We start from the raw sequence: 14719 nt of genomic DNA, 5'->3' as shown, positions 1-14719 counted from the left end.
ACGTGCCACAACGAAAGATCCCGTGTGCCACAACCAAGACCCAATGCAGCCAAAAAAATAATGAATGAATAAGTAAATAAAATATTATTTAAAATATAGTATAAAATTTTTTTTAACTTTAGAAATGTAGATCTATATGCATTTCAAAGTTAAATATGTAATTGAAGCAATTTGCCCAAACTAGAGGTACTGTTCTACCTTTGGAATACCAGGTACAAATGTTGTGCCTATCTGTGTGGGACACACCCTTGTGGGTTTGAATTTACACATTGTATAAACTAAGGTACCTAATTAAAGACGCATTAAAGCAAACTTTTTAAACAGTTAAGGCACAGTTGGTAGTATTAATAGCATCCTTGAAATATGTTAATGTTTTAATTTTTTTTCTTTAATTTTAGAATGAGAGAACTTAAAATAGCTTACAAATGCAAAACAATGATGATCAAAAAGAAACCTAACTTGAATCCCTACTCCATTTCATTTTTTGAATGATATGCTAGGAACTAACTCTTTTTCTTAGTTTCCATGTTGTCACATCAGCATGCTCAGAGGATAAAATGGCTTAAGATCAAATCTGTTAATACATGAAAATCTGTCTTTTCCTAAGGCCACTTTATTGGTATTAATGCATTCTTTCTTCTTTAATATCTTTTTGTTTTGTAGTTGTTCAGTAGCATTTGTTATCTACAAGTCTATTTTTTTCCTCATCTACGTTCAAACAACTGCTTTCTGATGAGGAATGAGATATCTGTGTATAAACAGAGATTTAAGACTTGCCTAAGGTCCCCAACAACCATTAAGAAATCTACACCTAACTTAATTCCTGAACTGAATCTCTTTAGCCTTATATCTGCCTTTACATTTGCAAATAAGTCAAATCCTTTTTCTTCTTCTTTACCCTTCCTCCCATCCAGTTATCTATGAGGACCACCATTTACCAGACATTTGCATGATTGTGAATGATGTTATGCAAGATGTTGATTCAAAGATGATCTCTACTCATCAGATGACAAATCTAGCAATTTCTGAATAACAATAAACTATATTTCTACTTCTTGAACCTAACTGCTTTCTGATGTATCAAAACTAGGAGCTAGTTCTTGTCCCTATGCATGCATAACTTTCTAATGGAAAATAACTTAAAGGCAAAATAACATGATATCTCTATGGAACTAAGCATATCCAGAGCCAGGACTAATGAACTTCCACAGGAGACATGAATAATGGCCACATATAGTCATCAGATACTTGGGCATGACCCTCTGACCCCTGAGACCTACTCCTATCAGAATCTGGTGGTAAACTGGAGCCAGCCTCTGTTTTTACCTCTCCAGTGCCATGGGGGAAGGGGAAGTTGGGCATAAGGCGCTTAAGAAACCAGAATTCACTATTGCCAGTGCCAGTGGCTGAGGACACTTCATAGGGACAAGGCTGGGATATGGATCCACTGGCTCCTCCTTGTACCAGGTTGGTAGAGAAATTACAGTCATCATAGAAACGCTCTTGAATTGTGAACTTTTCTCTGTATTTAATCTTCTGGCAGATATGTGTAATGAAGATCACTGTGACAGAGAGGAGAAAGAGAAAGGAAAGCACAGCCAGAGAAATGACCAAATATTTAGTGGATGGATTTACCCTTGTAGGATGCTTGAATGGATCCAGGAACTGCAGATAGGGCTCAGAAAAGCCATCTACCAGGAGGATATTAAGTGAGGCAGTAGTAGAAAGAGCTGGTTGGCCATGATCCTGAACAAGAACGATCAGTTTCTGCATCATGGGGTCTCTCTCAGATATCTGCCGCAATGTACGGATTTCCCCATTTTGTTGTTGAGCAGAGAATAACCCAGGGTCAGTGGCCTTAAATAGATGATATAAAAGCCAGGAATTCTGACCTGAGTCACCATCCACAGCCGCCACCTTAGTCACCAGGTAGCCTGCCTCTGCAGACCTAGGCACCAGGTCATTGCAGGGCAAGGTGCCATTTTGCAGTGGGTAAAAGATCATTGGGCAGTTATCATTGTCATCCAGGACAACCACTCAGACAGTAACCTGGCTACTCAGTGACAGGAAGCCCCCATCAGTTGCCTTTACCACAAACTGAAAATCTTGAATGGCTTCATAATCCATAGTTCTCAGTGCATAGAGTTTCCCATTGTCTGAATTTATGGAGATGTAAGCAAAGACTGATAGATCTCCACTTTTTGGAGGCAGCAGAGAATATATTATTTGGGCATTCTCACCCAAATCTAGATCCTCAGCATGGACTTTGCCAATAAAAACTGCAGGGCTGTTGTTTTCTCGAACAGTCAAGACGTAGGAATCTACTTGAAATACTGGGGGATTGTCATTAATGTCAGATATTAGCACCTCTATCACAGTCTCCGACGACAGAGTGGGTGGTCCAGTATCCATGGCAACAAGGGTGATATAGCCAGAGACCTCCTCCGGATCCATGCCTCTGTCAGTGACCAGTGAGTAGGAATTCCTGAATGTAAGTTTGACTGCAAAGGGAAGGTCTTCTTTGAGGAAGCAAGTGATTTTTCCTCCCACTCGAATGTCCTGGTCTCTGATAGAGAAAAGGGCCACTACCGTCCGTAGTGGAGAGTCCTCAGGGAGAGGGCTGGACACAGAGGAGACTGTAACTTCAGGAGGATCGTCATTAACATCCACCACCTCCACCAGGACTTTGCTGTGGGCAGAGAGGCCTCCTCCGTCGGTAGCTTGAATGTCAATGTCGTATGTTTCAATTACTTCAAAATCTAGGGACCCTCTTAGTTGAACCTCTCCAGTTTCAGAGTCAATCTGAAACATCTGGAGAATTACTTCTGGGTTTTGAGCTAAAGAGTAAGTTATCTCCTTGTTAGAGCCCTGGTCTAGGTCGGTGGCAGTTACCGTAGCCACCAAAGAACCATTGGCACTGTTTTCCAGTACCTGAGCGCGGTACACCAGTCGAGAGAATTGGGGCACATGATCATTGACATCCAGAACCTCCACGCAAATGTGGGCAGTGCCAGACTTGGGCGGAGACCCTCCGTCCACAGCTGTAATTGTCAGGTTGACTTCAGGCTGCTCCTCTCTGTCCAGGGGTTTATCCAGCACTAGCTCGGCATACTTGGGCCCATGGCTGCGGAAGCGGGTGTGCAGGTAGAAATACTCACTGGCGCTCAAGGTGTAGTTTTGGAGACCGTTGAGGCCGATGTCCAGATCCTGCGCGCTCTGCAGAGGAAACCGTGAACCCAGGGGGGTGCTCTCCGGAATCTTTAAAAGAGGCTCCTTGTTTAGGAAAACCGGGGCATTGTCATTGATATCAAATACCCTGACCTCCACGCCAAAGGACTGCAGTGGCTCCACCAGGACTATTTCAAACTGCAGAACGCATGGATCGGCTTTGCCACAAAGTGACTCCCGATCCAGTTTCTCCTTCACGAACAGATCTCCTGTCTTGTGGTGCAGCCAGAAATGCAGTTTATTGCCCTCAGAAACGAGCCGCGCCCCGCGCGCATCCAGCTTCCCTACCTCCAGCCCCAAGTCCTTAGCCACGTTAGATACAAATGAACCACTCTCCATCTCCTCTGCCACCGAATAGCGGATGGTCGCCGTACCCCCCACAGATAAGCACAGAAAAAGGAGAAGCGAGCCCACTTGCCTGCTTTGCAAGAGTTTTCTGCGTGCAATCACCATCCGTTCTCACAAGAGCACTCTCTGCAGCAGATACACCTGTTGCGTACACACTTTCACTTTTCTGCCAACAGGTTCCTGCAACAGCTGCTCTCGGCTTTGCTAGCCTCTAACCGCAGCGCCGCCAAAGGCTAACGGAGCCAGGTGAGCTGTTTTGCACTTGGAAGAAAAATTGCATTAAGTAACTCAACTCCCCAGTCTATCGAATGTATTAATAGATATGTTCTCATTCTGGAGAGTTAGGTAGAGGTTGAAAGTTGTTGCCAAAGCAACAACAAACTCGCCTTTCAATTCCCTTTCAGGAAAAAAAGCCCTGGGGAATTGAACACCCAATGAGGATACTCGTTAAGCAAGCTCAAGGTTGAAGTCATAGTATCTGTGAGCCGGCTGGGGCCGCTGCAGCAGCGGGCAAACAGCGAGGTGTTAAGGTACTCGGCACACTCCACACACACACTCCGCCCAGAGACCAAGGGAGAGGCAAAAAGATGCTGCAGTGTCTTCTGAAGCGTGAACCAACTGGATGGGAATGAGGGAGGGGGGCTTGGAAGAAAGTGATCAGTAGAAAAAGGAAAGGGGACAGACATCATCTCTCAGGAAGCTGGGGTCCATTAGGTACATTGATAGGGGAACTGTTCAACTTGCCTCATGGTTTGCATAAACCCATTCTTTTCTACAGAACCCTCAAACGCTTAGGAAGCGACTGGCTTGTCACTTATGATTCTGATGAAAGTAATACTTATTGGGTATGATTTCTATATACTGGTACTGTATTAAGTAATTTACATGCATTATCTCATTTAACCCTTGCAACAACTCTATGAGGTACACATGATTATTATTTCTTTTTTACAGATGAAATTGAGACTGGAGAGGTTATGTTACTCCCCCAACATCTTCTACCTAGTAAATATTAGAGAAGGAACTCAATTTGATTTTGTCTGACTCCAAAGTCATGCTCGTAATTAGTATGTAACTCTACTTTCCAAATAATATAGTAGATAAATTAAATGAAGATAAATGTTTGGCTTTGGATTTTAAAGGAAATTAAATAATAGACTACTTACATATATTGAAAATGGCCCAACAGAAATTTTGCAAGATATTTGTTGAGAGTTTTTTACAGTCATAAGATCATAGAATGTTTAAGAATGATAATGCACCTCAGAAAGATTAGGTCCAATCTCCCCCACCCCTTTTTTAAATAGATGAAAAAACTAAGGCCCAAATGATGAAATCACTTGCCCAGTCCATACAGCTACTGCTGGTAATATAAAAACTAGAACCTGTCTTCTGACACTGTCTCATGCTCATTAGCAGGAGCATTTGGTGGTTTCCCATTTGTAAAAAAAAAAAAACTCATAACACTTACAGTAGGTAATCTTCAGAATCTAGTCTCTTTCCTTTGATATTTAGCTCAGTCTCAGATTGATGTTGTGTTCTGCTCTAGCTCATTAATTTCCATTGCTGTATAGAATTCCAGTCTGGTCAATGTTCTTTGGCCACAGACCATCAGGAACACACCTGTAGTTGAACAAAGTTGTATTTTCTGATTACTGCAACAAGGGAGACATCACACCACAGAGAATCATGGGGCATCTCAATAAGACAGTGTTAAAAAGGACTTGCGGTATTTGTGCAAGGTGATTTGGGGGTGGTTTGAAGTAGGACTTTGCTCTGGATTGGATGCTGTCAGAAACAGTTATTTTTATAGTTGGATATATTAATAATTCTTAGAAGGTGAGAAAAATGGAAGGAGGCTAAAGCTGTGATTGGTAATTCATATTAGCCATTTTTGTGGATTGGAAAATGTTCCTTTTCACCTGATTATGGCAAACTCTTGTTTTTCTCTTAATCCATCACTGTCACAGAGTGGCCTTGTCTAATGTTGTTCTATGAACCTGTTTTAGTTCAACACGAGAACAGCATAGCCTAGGTCTGAGTATCAGGCTAGCTCCTAGCTGTCATGGACTGCTTTTGTCTTTTTCAGCATGACCAGCAAAACTCATTTATTATTGTTCTACTGTTCACAGAAGTATGTCATTATATATGTCACTTTGTACACACGTGTGTACATTTGAGGGGGGGCATATACCTAGAAGTGGCATTGGTGTCATAGGGTATGCTCTTTTCAGCTTTACCTGATACTGCCAAACTGCTTTCTAAGAAGTTGTACCAATTTACACATCTCATCAGCAGGATGAGACGTATAAATAGGTCGATTATTTTAAATTGGTCCATTTGTTCTATTCTTACCAACACTTATCGTTACTAGTCTTCTTAAAAGTTTAACCATTTTGGCTATCACAGTGTGGGCTTAATTTGCATTTCTCAGATTATTAATTATTGATGACGTAGGGCACTATTTAATATATGTTTAGTCATCTGGATAACCTTTGGTTGGGGGGGGGGTTGTTCAGTTCCCTTGCCCATTTTTTTACATTGGATTGTCTTTTTCCTATTGATTTGTTGTAGTTCTTCATATATTCTAAATATGAGTCCTGAGTATCTCTTTATAATTAAGAAAAAGAGACATGCTTATCCTTAGTTGATATATAGCTTATCCTTAGTTGATATATATCTACAGAGTTTTGTTTAAAAAGAGGTATTTCTCCCAGTGATTCACACATTAAGCAGAAGCTTATGGCATCCTAGGAAGTCTTTTTTTTAACTTAGATATAATTGACATATGACATTATATGAGTTTAAGGTATAAAATGTGATTAGATATTAGTATATATTGCTAAATGCTCAACACAGTAAGTCTAGTTAACATCCATCACCACACATAGTTATAAACGTTTTTCTTGTAATGAGAACTTTTAAGATCTACTCTCAGCAATTTTCAAATATATTATACAGTGTTATTAACTACAGTCACCACCTAGGAAGTCTTAATACAATCAGTTTGTAAGTAACATTCAAAACCCATAAATTTAAAAAATACATTCTTACGACTTGAAATACAAGAAATGCTGCTCTTCAATTGGATTCCTCTGAATCTTAATTTGTTTAGTTAGTTCTCAGGCTATGTATTATCTGCTTGATGGGATTAAATTCCAAAATATTTTTTTTCCTCTGAAAACTTTGGACCCTTTAAACATCATGGTATTTTTTTAAAATAAGTTTTTATTCTTCCCAGTGAAGGTAGAACTAGGACATACAGGATAAATCTACAACTTACCAGCCTGTAATGCCAGTGTCTTTACTCAAAATCTAGTTATTGGGAAGAGGGGCAAACCACACCTAGTAAAATATCATGAAGTTTAGGGGGAATAAAAAATGCATTCCAAAATTGTATCTAAGGACTTCCCTGGTGGCGCGGTGGTTAAGAATATGCCTGGCAATGCAGGGGATACAGGTTCAAGCCCTGGTCCGGGAAGATTCCACATGCCGCGGAGCAACTAAGCCCGTGCGCCACAACTACTGAGCCCACGTGCCTAGAGCCCTGCTCTGCAACAAAGACAAGCCACTGCAATGAGAAGCCCACGCACCGCAATGAAAAGTAGCCCCTGCTTGCCGGCACGCAGAGACGAAGACCGAACGCAGCCAAAAATAAATAAAAGTAAGCATAGACTGAGAAGGTAGGACTGCATAATTTTTAAAAAATTTTATCTAAGTACTAACTCTTAGTTTTTAAAAAATCTTATTTTGAAATAATTTAAATCTTCAGAAGAGTTTCAAGAGTGCTTACAATTACCCATTACCGACCTATTGATTTGGTTTGACCAAATTTTAGTCAGGTTTCTCTTTTTCTCATAGGCCTCTGAACTTTAATTCACCCCCAAACTGAAACAAGTCCTAAAATCCCCCACTTAATGGTTCAATCTGAGAATTGGCCAACCACAGAGGGAAAAAGATTCCTGTTAAAGCACCCTGATTATACCATCTGCTTGCTCTATCCCCTTGTCCTACTCCCACACAAAGTTACTGCTAGCCCTGCTTACCCCTCCCTAATTTAAAAAACAAAAACAAAAAACCTTTTTCTGTATGAGACATTTGCAGATTTTGTGATCAATGAGTTCTGCTATTGCAATAGTCTTTTAAAACACTTCTCCTTCCCTAAGTCCAGATTTGTTGATATTTGACATAATAAACAATAATAAATAATTATATAGTCTTCATCTAGATTCACCAATTTTGCTACATTTGTTCACTTTCTTTCATATATATACACATGTATGCATATATATCACATACGTTATACATTTTATATATATATATATATATACATACATACACATTTATTATTCAAAAATAGTCACTCTCTTAACTTCTGTGGGCAGAATATATCTCTCTGCTCTATTGATGTTGAGTTTGGCCATGTGAATTATACTAGACCCTCAAGATGCGTTCAGTATAATTCTCCACCCCTTCACTTTGGGCTTGACCACGTGAGTTGCTTTGGCCAGCGGGATGTTAGCAGAGTGGGTAGTATCTGTGAATGTGACCTTATGTGAAAACAGTGTCTTTTCAGATATAATCAAGTTAAGATAAGCTTATATGGAATTACGGTGAACTCTTAAGTCTAATGACTGGTATCCTTATAAAGAGAGATTTGGAGACACACAGACACACACAGGGAAGAAGGCCATATCACGACAGAGATAAGAGACTGGACTGATGCTGCTATAAGCCAAGGGATGCCAAGGACAGCTGGCAACAACCAGAGCTAGGAAATAGCAAATAAGGATCCTCCCCTAGAGCCTTCAGAGAAAGCAGGGCCCTCCTGATGCCTTGATTTCAGACTTCTAGCCTCCAAACTATGAGAATAAGTTTGTTTTTTTTAAGCCACCCAGTTTGTGGTAGTTTGTTATATCAGCCCTAGGAAACTAATACACAGAGTAAAGCAAGTTGTGGCTTGAAAGGTGCTGCAATAATTGGGCTTGCCCTCTTGCTCTTCTGCCACCTTTCTAAGAACTTTTTCTGGATAGCCCACCGACTCAAGGATGAGGACGGAACAGCACTGGATACAACCTGTATACTGAAGCACAGCACAGCTGATCTCAGCCTACATCTGCTGACCTCCAGATGCACAAGTGGGAATTAATGTTATTTTGAGCTATTAAGTTTTGCACCGTATTTTGTGACCATAGCTGACAGATACAGTATGTAAACATTGTATTTTGTTATGAGTTAGTTGCAGACATCTTAACATATCATCCCTAAATATCTCAATATGTACCTCTTACAAACAGGGGCATTCTCCCACATAACTTCAACTACAATTATCACACACAGGAAATTTAACATGAATACTATTACCTAATATTGTATTCAATATTTGAATTTCCTCAATTGTTCCAGTGTCCTTTGTGGCTGGTTTTTTTTTTAATCCAGGATATAATCAAGGTTTGCACATTGCACTTAATTGTCATGTTTTTCTAGTTTCCTTTAAACTAGAGCAGTTTAAAGAAAATATTTTTATGACTTTTTTTTTCATGACACTGCCATTTTTAAAGAGTCATTTTACAGGATATCCCTCAGTTTGGGCATTGTGTCTTCATTAGATTCAGATGAAATATTTTGACATCAATACCACCTTGGAGATGTTGTAGTCTCTTCAGTGCCTTACATCAGGAGGCATACGATGTCATTTATGTCCCATTATTGGTGATACTAAGTTTGATAATTTGGTTACAAAATAGTGTCCACATTTCTCAATTTGAAAGGTACCTTTTAATTTTTCATGATTAGTTATCTTTGGAGAAATGTTTCAAAACTATGTGACCATGATGTGGAGAAAAGGGAACCCCTGTGCACTGTTGGTGGGAATGTAAATTGGTGCAGCCACTATGAAAAACAGTATGGAGATTCCTCAAAAAATTAAAAAGAGCTACCATGTGACCCAGAAATTCCACTCCTAGGTATATCTGAAGAAAACAAAAACACTAATTAGAAAAGATATATGCGCCCCTATGTTCATTGCAGCATTATTTACAATAGCCAAGATATAGAAGCAATCTAGATAAAGAAGGTGTGGGGGGGTGTATGTATGTGTGTATATAACAGAATATTAGCCATAAAAAAGAATGAAATCTTGCCATTTGTGACAACATGGATGGTCCTAAACAGTATTATGTTAAGTGAAATAAGTCAGATAAAGACAAAAACTGTATGATTTCACTTATGTGTGGAATCTAAAAAAACAAACAAACAAAAAAACAATGAACAAACATAACAAAGCAGGAACAGAGTTATAGATACAGAGAACAAATTGCCAAAGGGGAGCAGGTGTGGGGTACGAAAGAAATAAGTGAGGGAAATTAAGAGGTACAAACTCCAGTTACAAAATGAGTCAAGGGAATGAAATGTAGTGCAGGGAATACAGTCAATAACTATGTAATATTTTTGATGATATAACTAGACTTACCATAGTGATCATTTTGAAATGTGTAGAAATACTAAATCACTGTGTTGTGTACCAGGAAATAGCAGTGTTATAGGTCAATTATACTTCAAAAAACCAAAATCATAGAAAAAGAGATCAGATTTGTAGTTACCAGAGGCAGAGGGAGGGTGAGGATAGGAAGAGGAATTGTATGAAGGTAGTCAAAAGGTTCAAACTTCCAGTTATAAGATAAATAAGTAGTAGGGATGTAATATATAACATGATAAATATAATTAACACTGCCTTATGTTATATATGAAAGTTGAGAGTTCTCATCACAAGGAAATTTTTTTTCTATTTCTTTCATTTTGTACCTATATGAGATGTGAATGTTCACTAAACTTATTGCGATAATCATTTCATGATGTAAGTCAAACAACTGTTATATATCTTAAACTTAATACAGTACTGTATATCAATCATATCTCAATAAAACTAGGGGAAAAACTATGTGAATATTCTATTTCCAAAACAATTTTATTACTCAGTGTTTTCCAACATCCATGGATGATACTTGCCTATATTAATATATACTTGTACTTACATAAGTATCTGTGGTGTGTGTATGTGTGTGGGTATAATCATGGTATTTATACTTTCAATCCTTTAAAACAGGTTTCTTCCTTTCCATCCCCCAATTCATATTTATATTAGCCTTGTACCAAAGTGAGAATATTTGGTTCCCAGCACCATCAATATATTTGCTCATTATGCAAATCTTAAAATATGATATTTTTACAATAAGATTTGGTAATCATGATCCTTGGTATTTGCCCAAAGTAGCTGAAAACTTATGTCCACACAAAACCCTGCACACAAATGTTTATAGCAGCTTTATTCATAATTGCCAAAACTTGGAGCAACCAAGATGTCCTTCAGTAGGTGAACTGATAAGTAAACTGTGGTATATCCAGATAATGAATTATTCTTTATTATTATTATTATTCAGCACTAAAAAGAAATGAGCTATCAAGCCATGAAAAGATATGGAGGAAACATAAATGTATCTTACTTAAAATGCATGCTGCTAAGTGAAAGAAGCAAGTCTGAAAAGCTGCTCTATGATTTCAACTATATGACATTATAGAAAAGGCAAAAGTATAGAAACTGTAAAAAAAAAAAAGAAAGAAAAAAATCAGTGGTTGGCAGGACTTAGGGGGAGGGAGGATGAATAGGTGGAGCACACAAGATTTTTTTAACTGGACTTTATTACTGTGCGTGTGTAATTACAATACTGGCTAATCTCCCCATTGGTTGTTTCTATTGTATTCAAACTTGAAATAGTCTTACTTTTAATATTTATGATATTTGTTATAGTCATATTTATAAGCATATTAATATCTGGGATACCCTCTTTCTTTCATATATACTCAAGTCTGAAAAACACTTTTTAGGAGCACATGTATTTTATTATTATAATTTTTTAATTTATTTTTTTAATTTATTTATTTTTGGTTGCATTGGGTCTTTGTTGCTGCACCCGGGCTTTCTCTAGTTGTGGGAGCGGGGGCTACTCTTCGTTGCGGTGCACGGGCTTCTCATTGCGGCATCCTCTCTTGTTACGGAGCACGGGCTCTAGGCGCGTGGGCTCAGTAGTTGTGGCACACGGGCTTAGTTGCTCTGCAGCATGTGGGATCTTCCCGGACCAGGGCTTGAAGCTGTGTCCCCTGCATTGGCAGGCGGATTCTTAACCACTGCGCCACCAGGGAAGCCCTGGAGCACGTGTATTTTAAAACATTGAGTTCACACCTGCGGTTTTAGACTTCACTATTATTTTAGGATTCTTTTCTTTTATTGTGTCTTTTCATGCATTTTAGGTTTCTTATTTCTTTTGGCAGGAACAAGAGGCTTTGAGGGTATAGAAATCTTTCTTAGGCAGCTCAATTTATTGCTGCTGCTTTTGATCTACCATCTGTTGCTTTAAATGACAATGCCTCTTGTTTACCATGTGCATCTGCGTATAATGTTTCTGTCTTCCACAGTAATATAAGAAGCCTTAATATAAACCAATACCATTTATAGTCCAGATTTATATTACATTCTTACTTTAAACAGAGGGCTTTCATGCCCATGTTGACTCTGGTAGCATGGGTTATAGGTGTCTTTCCATGAAATCTGACAGGTGTTTGAGAAACTTCCCAATTTAACCAAATGGAGGCTAGGTTAGAATGTTTATTCTTCTCTTAATTAAACTCCAACCAATTTCTCTCCTTTATCCGTGAAGATAATTCAAATAACATCCCCAAATTGGATACCTAAATTTTTATTTAAATCAGTACTTTGAAAAAAAAGTTTTATGTCTGAAAACAGAAATGATAACTATTTTCTGTGTTAAGATCCATAGAAGAGTAAATGAGAAAACATCTATCAGAATACTAAATATTAACTGGGTTGGTTGACAAAGCCAAGTGTGCTTCCTGGGTAGTTCTATCTTTTTCTGAGATTGCTAAGTTTGAGAAAGAAATTCATGTTACTCTCAATTTGCTAGAAGTGACTTTACACTGTAACCCACATATCTGAAGATATAGTAAGACTCCGGCTATAAAGCAGTCACTTGTTTCGGAATATGGGAAGAGTGATATTAAACTAATTAGGAAGAAGAGGTTACCATCAAAAACATAGAAATTGTAAGGTCAGTTGGAATTTTGACTTCATAGCCTCTTGGAAAAAAAAAAGTACCCACCTTTCCATAGTATTTTTTATAAAGATAACATTTGAAAGAACTATTCCATTACCTCTTTCTCCTGTTTCATTCTCATTATCTATCAAAAGAATCTCTACTTAGCAACCCGATTAACTTCAGGGGCTCCCCATCTGAAGTTAAATGTACAAACTTCAAAGTGGCTTCATCATCACTGTGTAAAAGTACACAGTGTGAAAATACACAGGGTAAACATAAGAAGCATACCATAACTCTCCTGTGTTTTCAACTCTGATAGTTTATATATACCAGTCCTGGAAGAAAATAAGAAACATGAGTTTTCCTCCTAGAATTTCTATGACCTCTTACCACTTCCTAAATATAATTACACTTGTTTTTTTCCTTCCGGAAGCAGAAATCAGAGAGAGAAGTACTCTCAGCTAAGCTTGCTTGAATGTATTTGGCTAACAAGAGAGAGCTTCAGAAGCATTTCTTTCAGCAAAATGTACTCTGTGAATAATTTAGTAACTATTTCTAAATGTCTATAAAAACAAATATTTTTCAGATAGTCATCTGATAACAAGATAGGCTGAAAGAAATGCTTGGGAAAATTTTAACATTTGTAAATTATTTGAGGAGATGTGGTAGAAGTGAGAGATCACTCTGGAAATTCTCAATTCTTCTATACCTCTCTGTGGCTTTTTAAAATGGCCAGATCTCCCCAAAACCACCTCCTGAGGTTCAATATTCCAAACCCCTCTGATTTGTTTCTTCAGAGTTTAGGATCTCCATCCAAAGTCCTTTTAGAACTTTATCAAAAGCATTTTCCTCATCTACCACCAGGTGGCAGGTGGATCCACTTTTTGGAGAGCGACCCTGACCCCGCCCTACCGGAAGTTGTCATGCAAAGGAAGCCTCTCTGGCCACGCCTAGAGTTCAGCACCCTCGACGCGGACAGCGACACCGCCCAATTTAGTCCCATGACTCGCTGCAGAGATTTTCACCTGACAAAGGAACTGGCCAATCCCAACTGGTTCCAAGGGCTGCGTGACTGACCATTTACAAAGCCAGATATGGAGGGGGAAAGAACTCGATTTGGGACATTTAGGTTGGCAGGAGAACCAGGTGATTTTAAATAATACATCGTAATGCAAAAATCCTAATTTTTCCCCCTCACTACCCACCAGATTCTAAGTGCATTCTTAGAAATGCTATCTTGCGGTGCGAGAGACAGTAGATTAACCAGCCTCGGTGTGTTGGTTTGTTCCGACAAAACGCGTTAAGACAACGAAGGCGGTACAAAAGTCCGTGTGAGTTATGGCGGCCAATCCCTCTTCTTGCACAAAGCTAGCTGCCTGTCAGCTTTCCTAAGAAACCAGCATGGGGACGGACTGCTTTTTCTGCATAGTTTTTCAGTTACTGTCGAAAACCCAAACAGAAGGTCTTTTTGTTCACATGAAATTACTATTTTAGACAGGTTGGACTGAAGCACGAGTGTACTCTAAAATTGATGGTTTAGGTGTCATCTTTCCAGTTGCCTAGCAACAAATTAAACAAAAAAGAGCACATCTGCGGGTTTTAACTTACATAACAGCAAAAGCCCAAGGGCAAATGAAAATGCACTCAGGACAGCTTGATATATTAACTAGTTCTAGTGTTTAGAAGCAGTCTCAGTGCTGGGGCAGCAGGTAGAGCTAACGGGAACAAGTAGCTATTTAAGATGGACAAATAAGCTAAATTAAGCCGAGTTTTACCTGTAAATTATCCGTGTTGTACGGGCTGCTTTCTCACTATTTCCCACTATTTTTGGCGGCGATAATTCAGATCTTTAACCAGCAGAGGGCGAGTCGACTGCATTTTTCGCCCCTAAGGCACTCCCTTCCTTCACCCCACCCTTTCTCATCCCTGGCCCTTGGGAAATTAATTTACTAGGCTCTTCAAATATAGACCAACGGAGTGGAGGAAGGAAAGCAGCAGCGCAGAACTCCACAGAGTGCCAGCCCTGTCAGCCT

At 38.9% G+C, this 14719-nt stretch overlaps 1 protein-coding gene across 1 annotated transcript; it reads right to left on the bottom strand.

Annotated features, from left to right (window-relative positions):
* Nucleotides 1-1194: 1194 nt before the first annotated feature.
* Nucleotides 1195-3681, bottom strand: PCDHB1 (protocadherin beta 1). Its single transcript, XM_030851498.2, is given in 1 exon segment — nt 1195-3681. A coding segment is annotated over 1 exon segment (2487 nt).
* Nucleotides 3682-14719: the final 11038 nt, after the last annotated feature.

Source organism: Globicephala melas, chromosome 3, assembly GCF_963455315.2.
Source record: "Globicephala melas chromosome 3, mGloMel1.2, whole genome shotgun sequence".
NCBI lineage: Eukaryota > Metazoa > Chordata > Mammalia > Artiodactyla > Delphinidae > Globicephala > Globicephala melas.
Note: the sequence above shows the minus strand (reverse complement) of the source record. Positions and strands in the feature narration are given on the sequence as shown.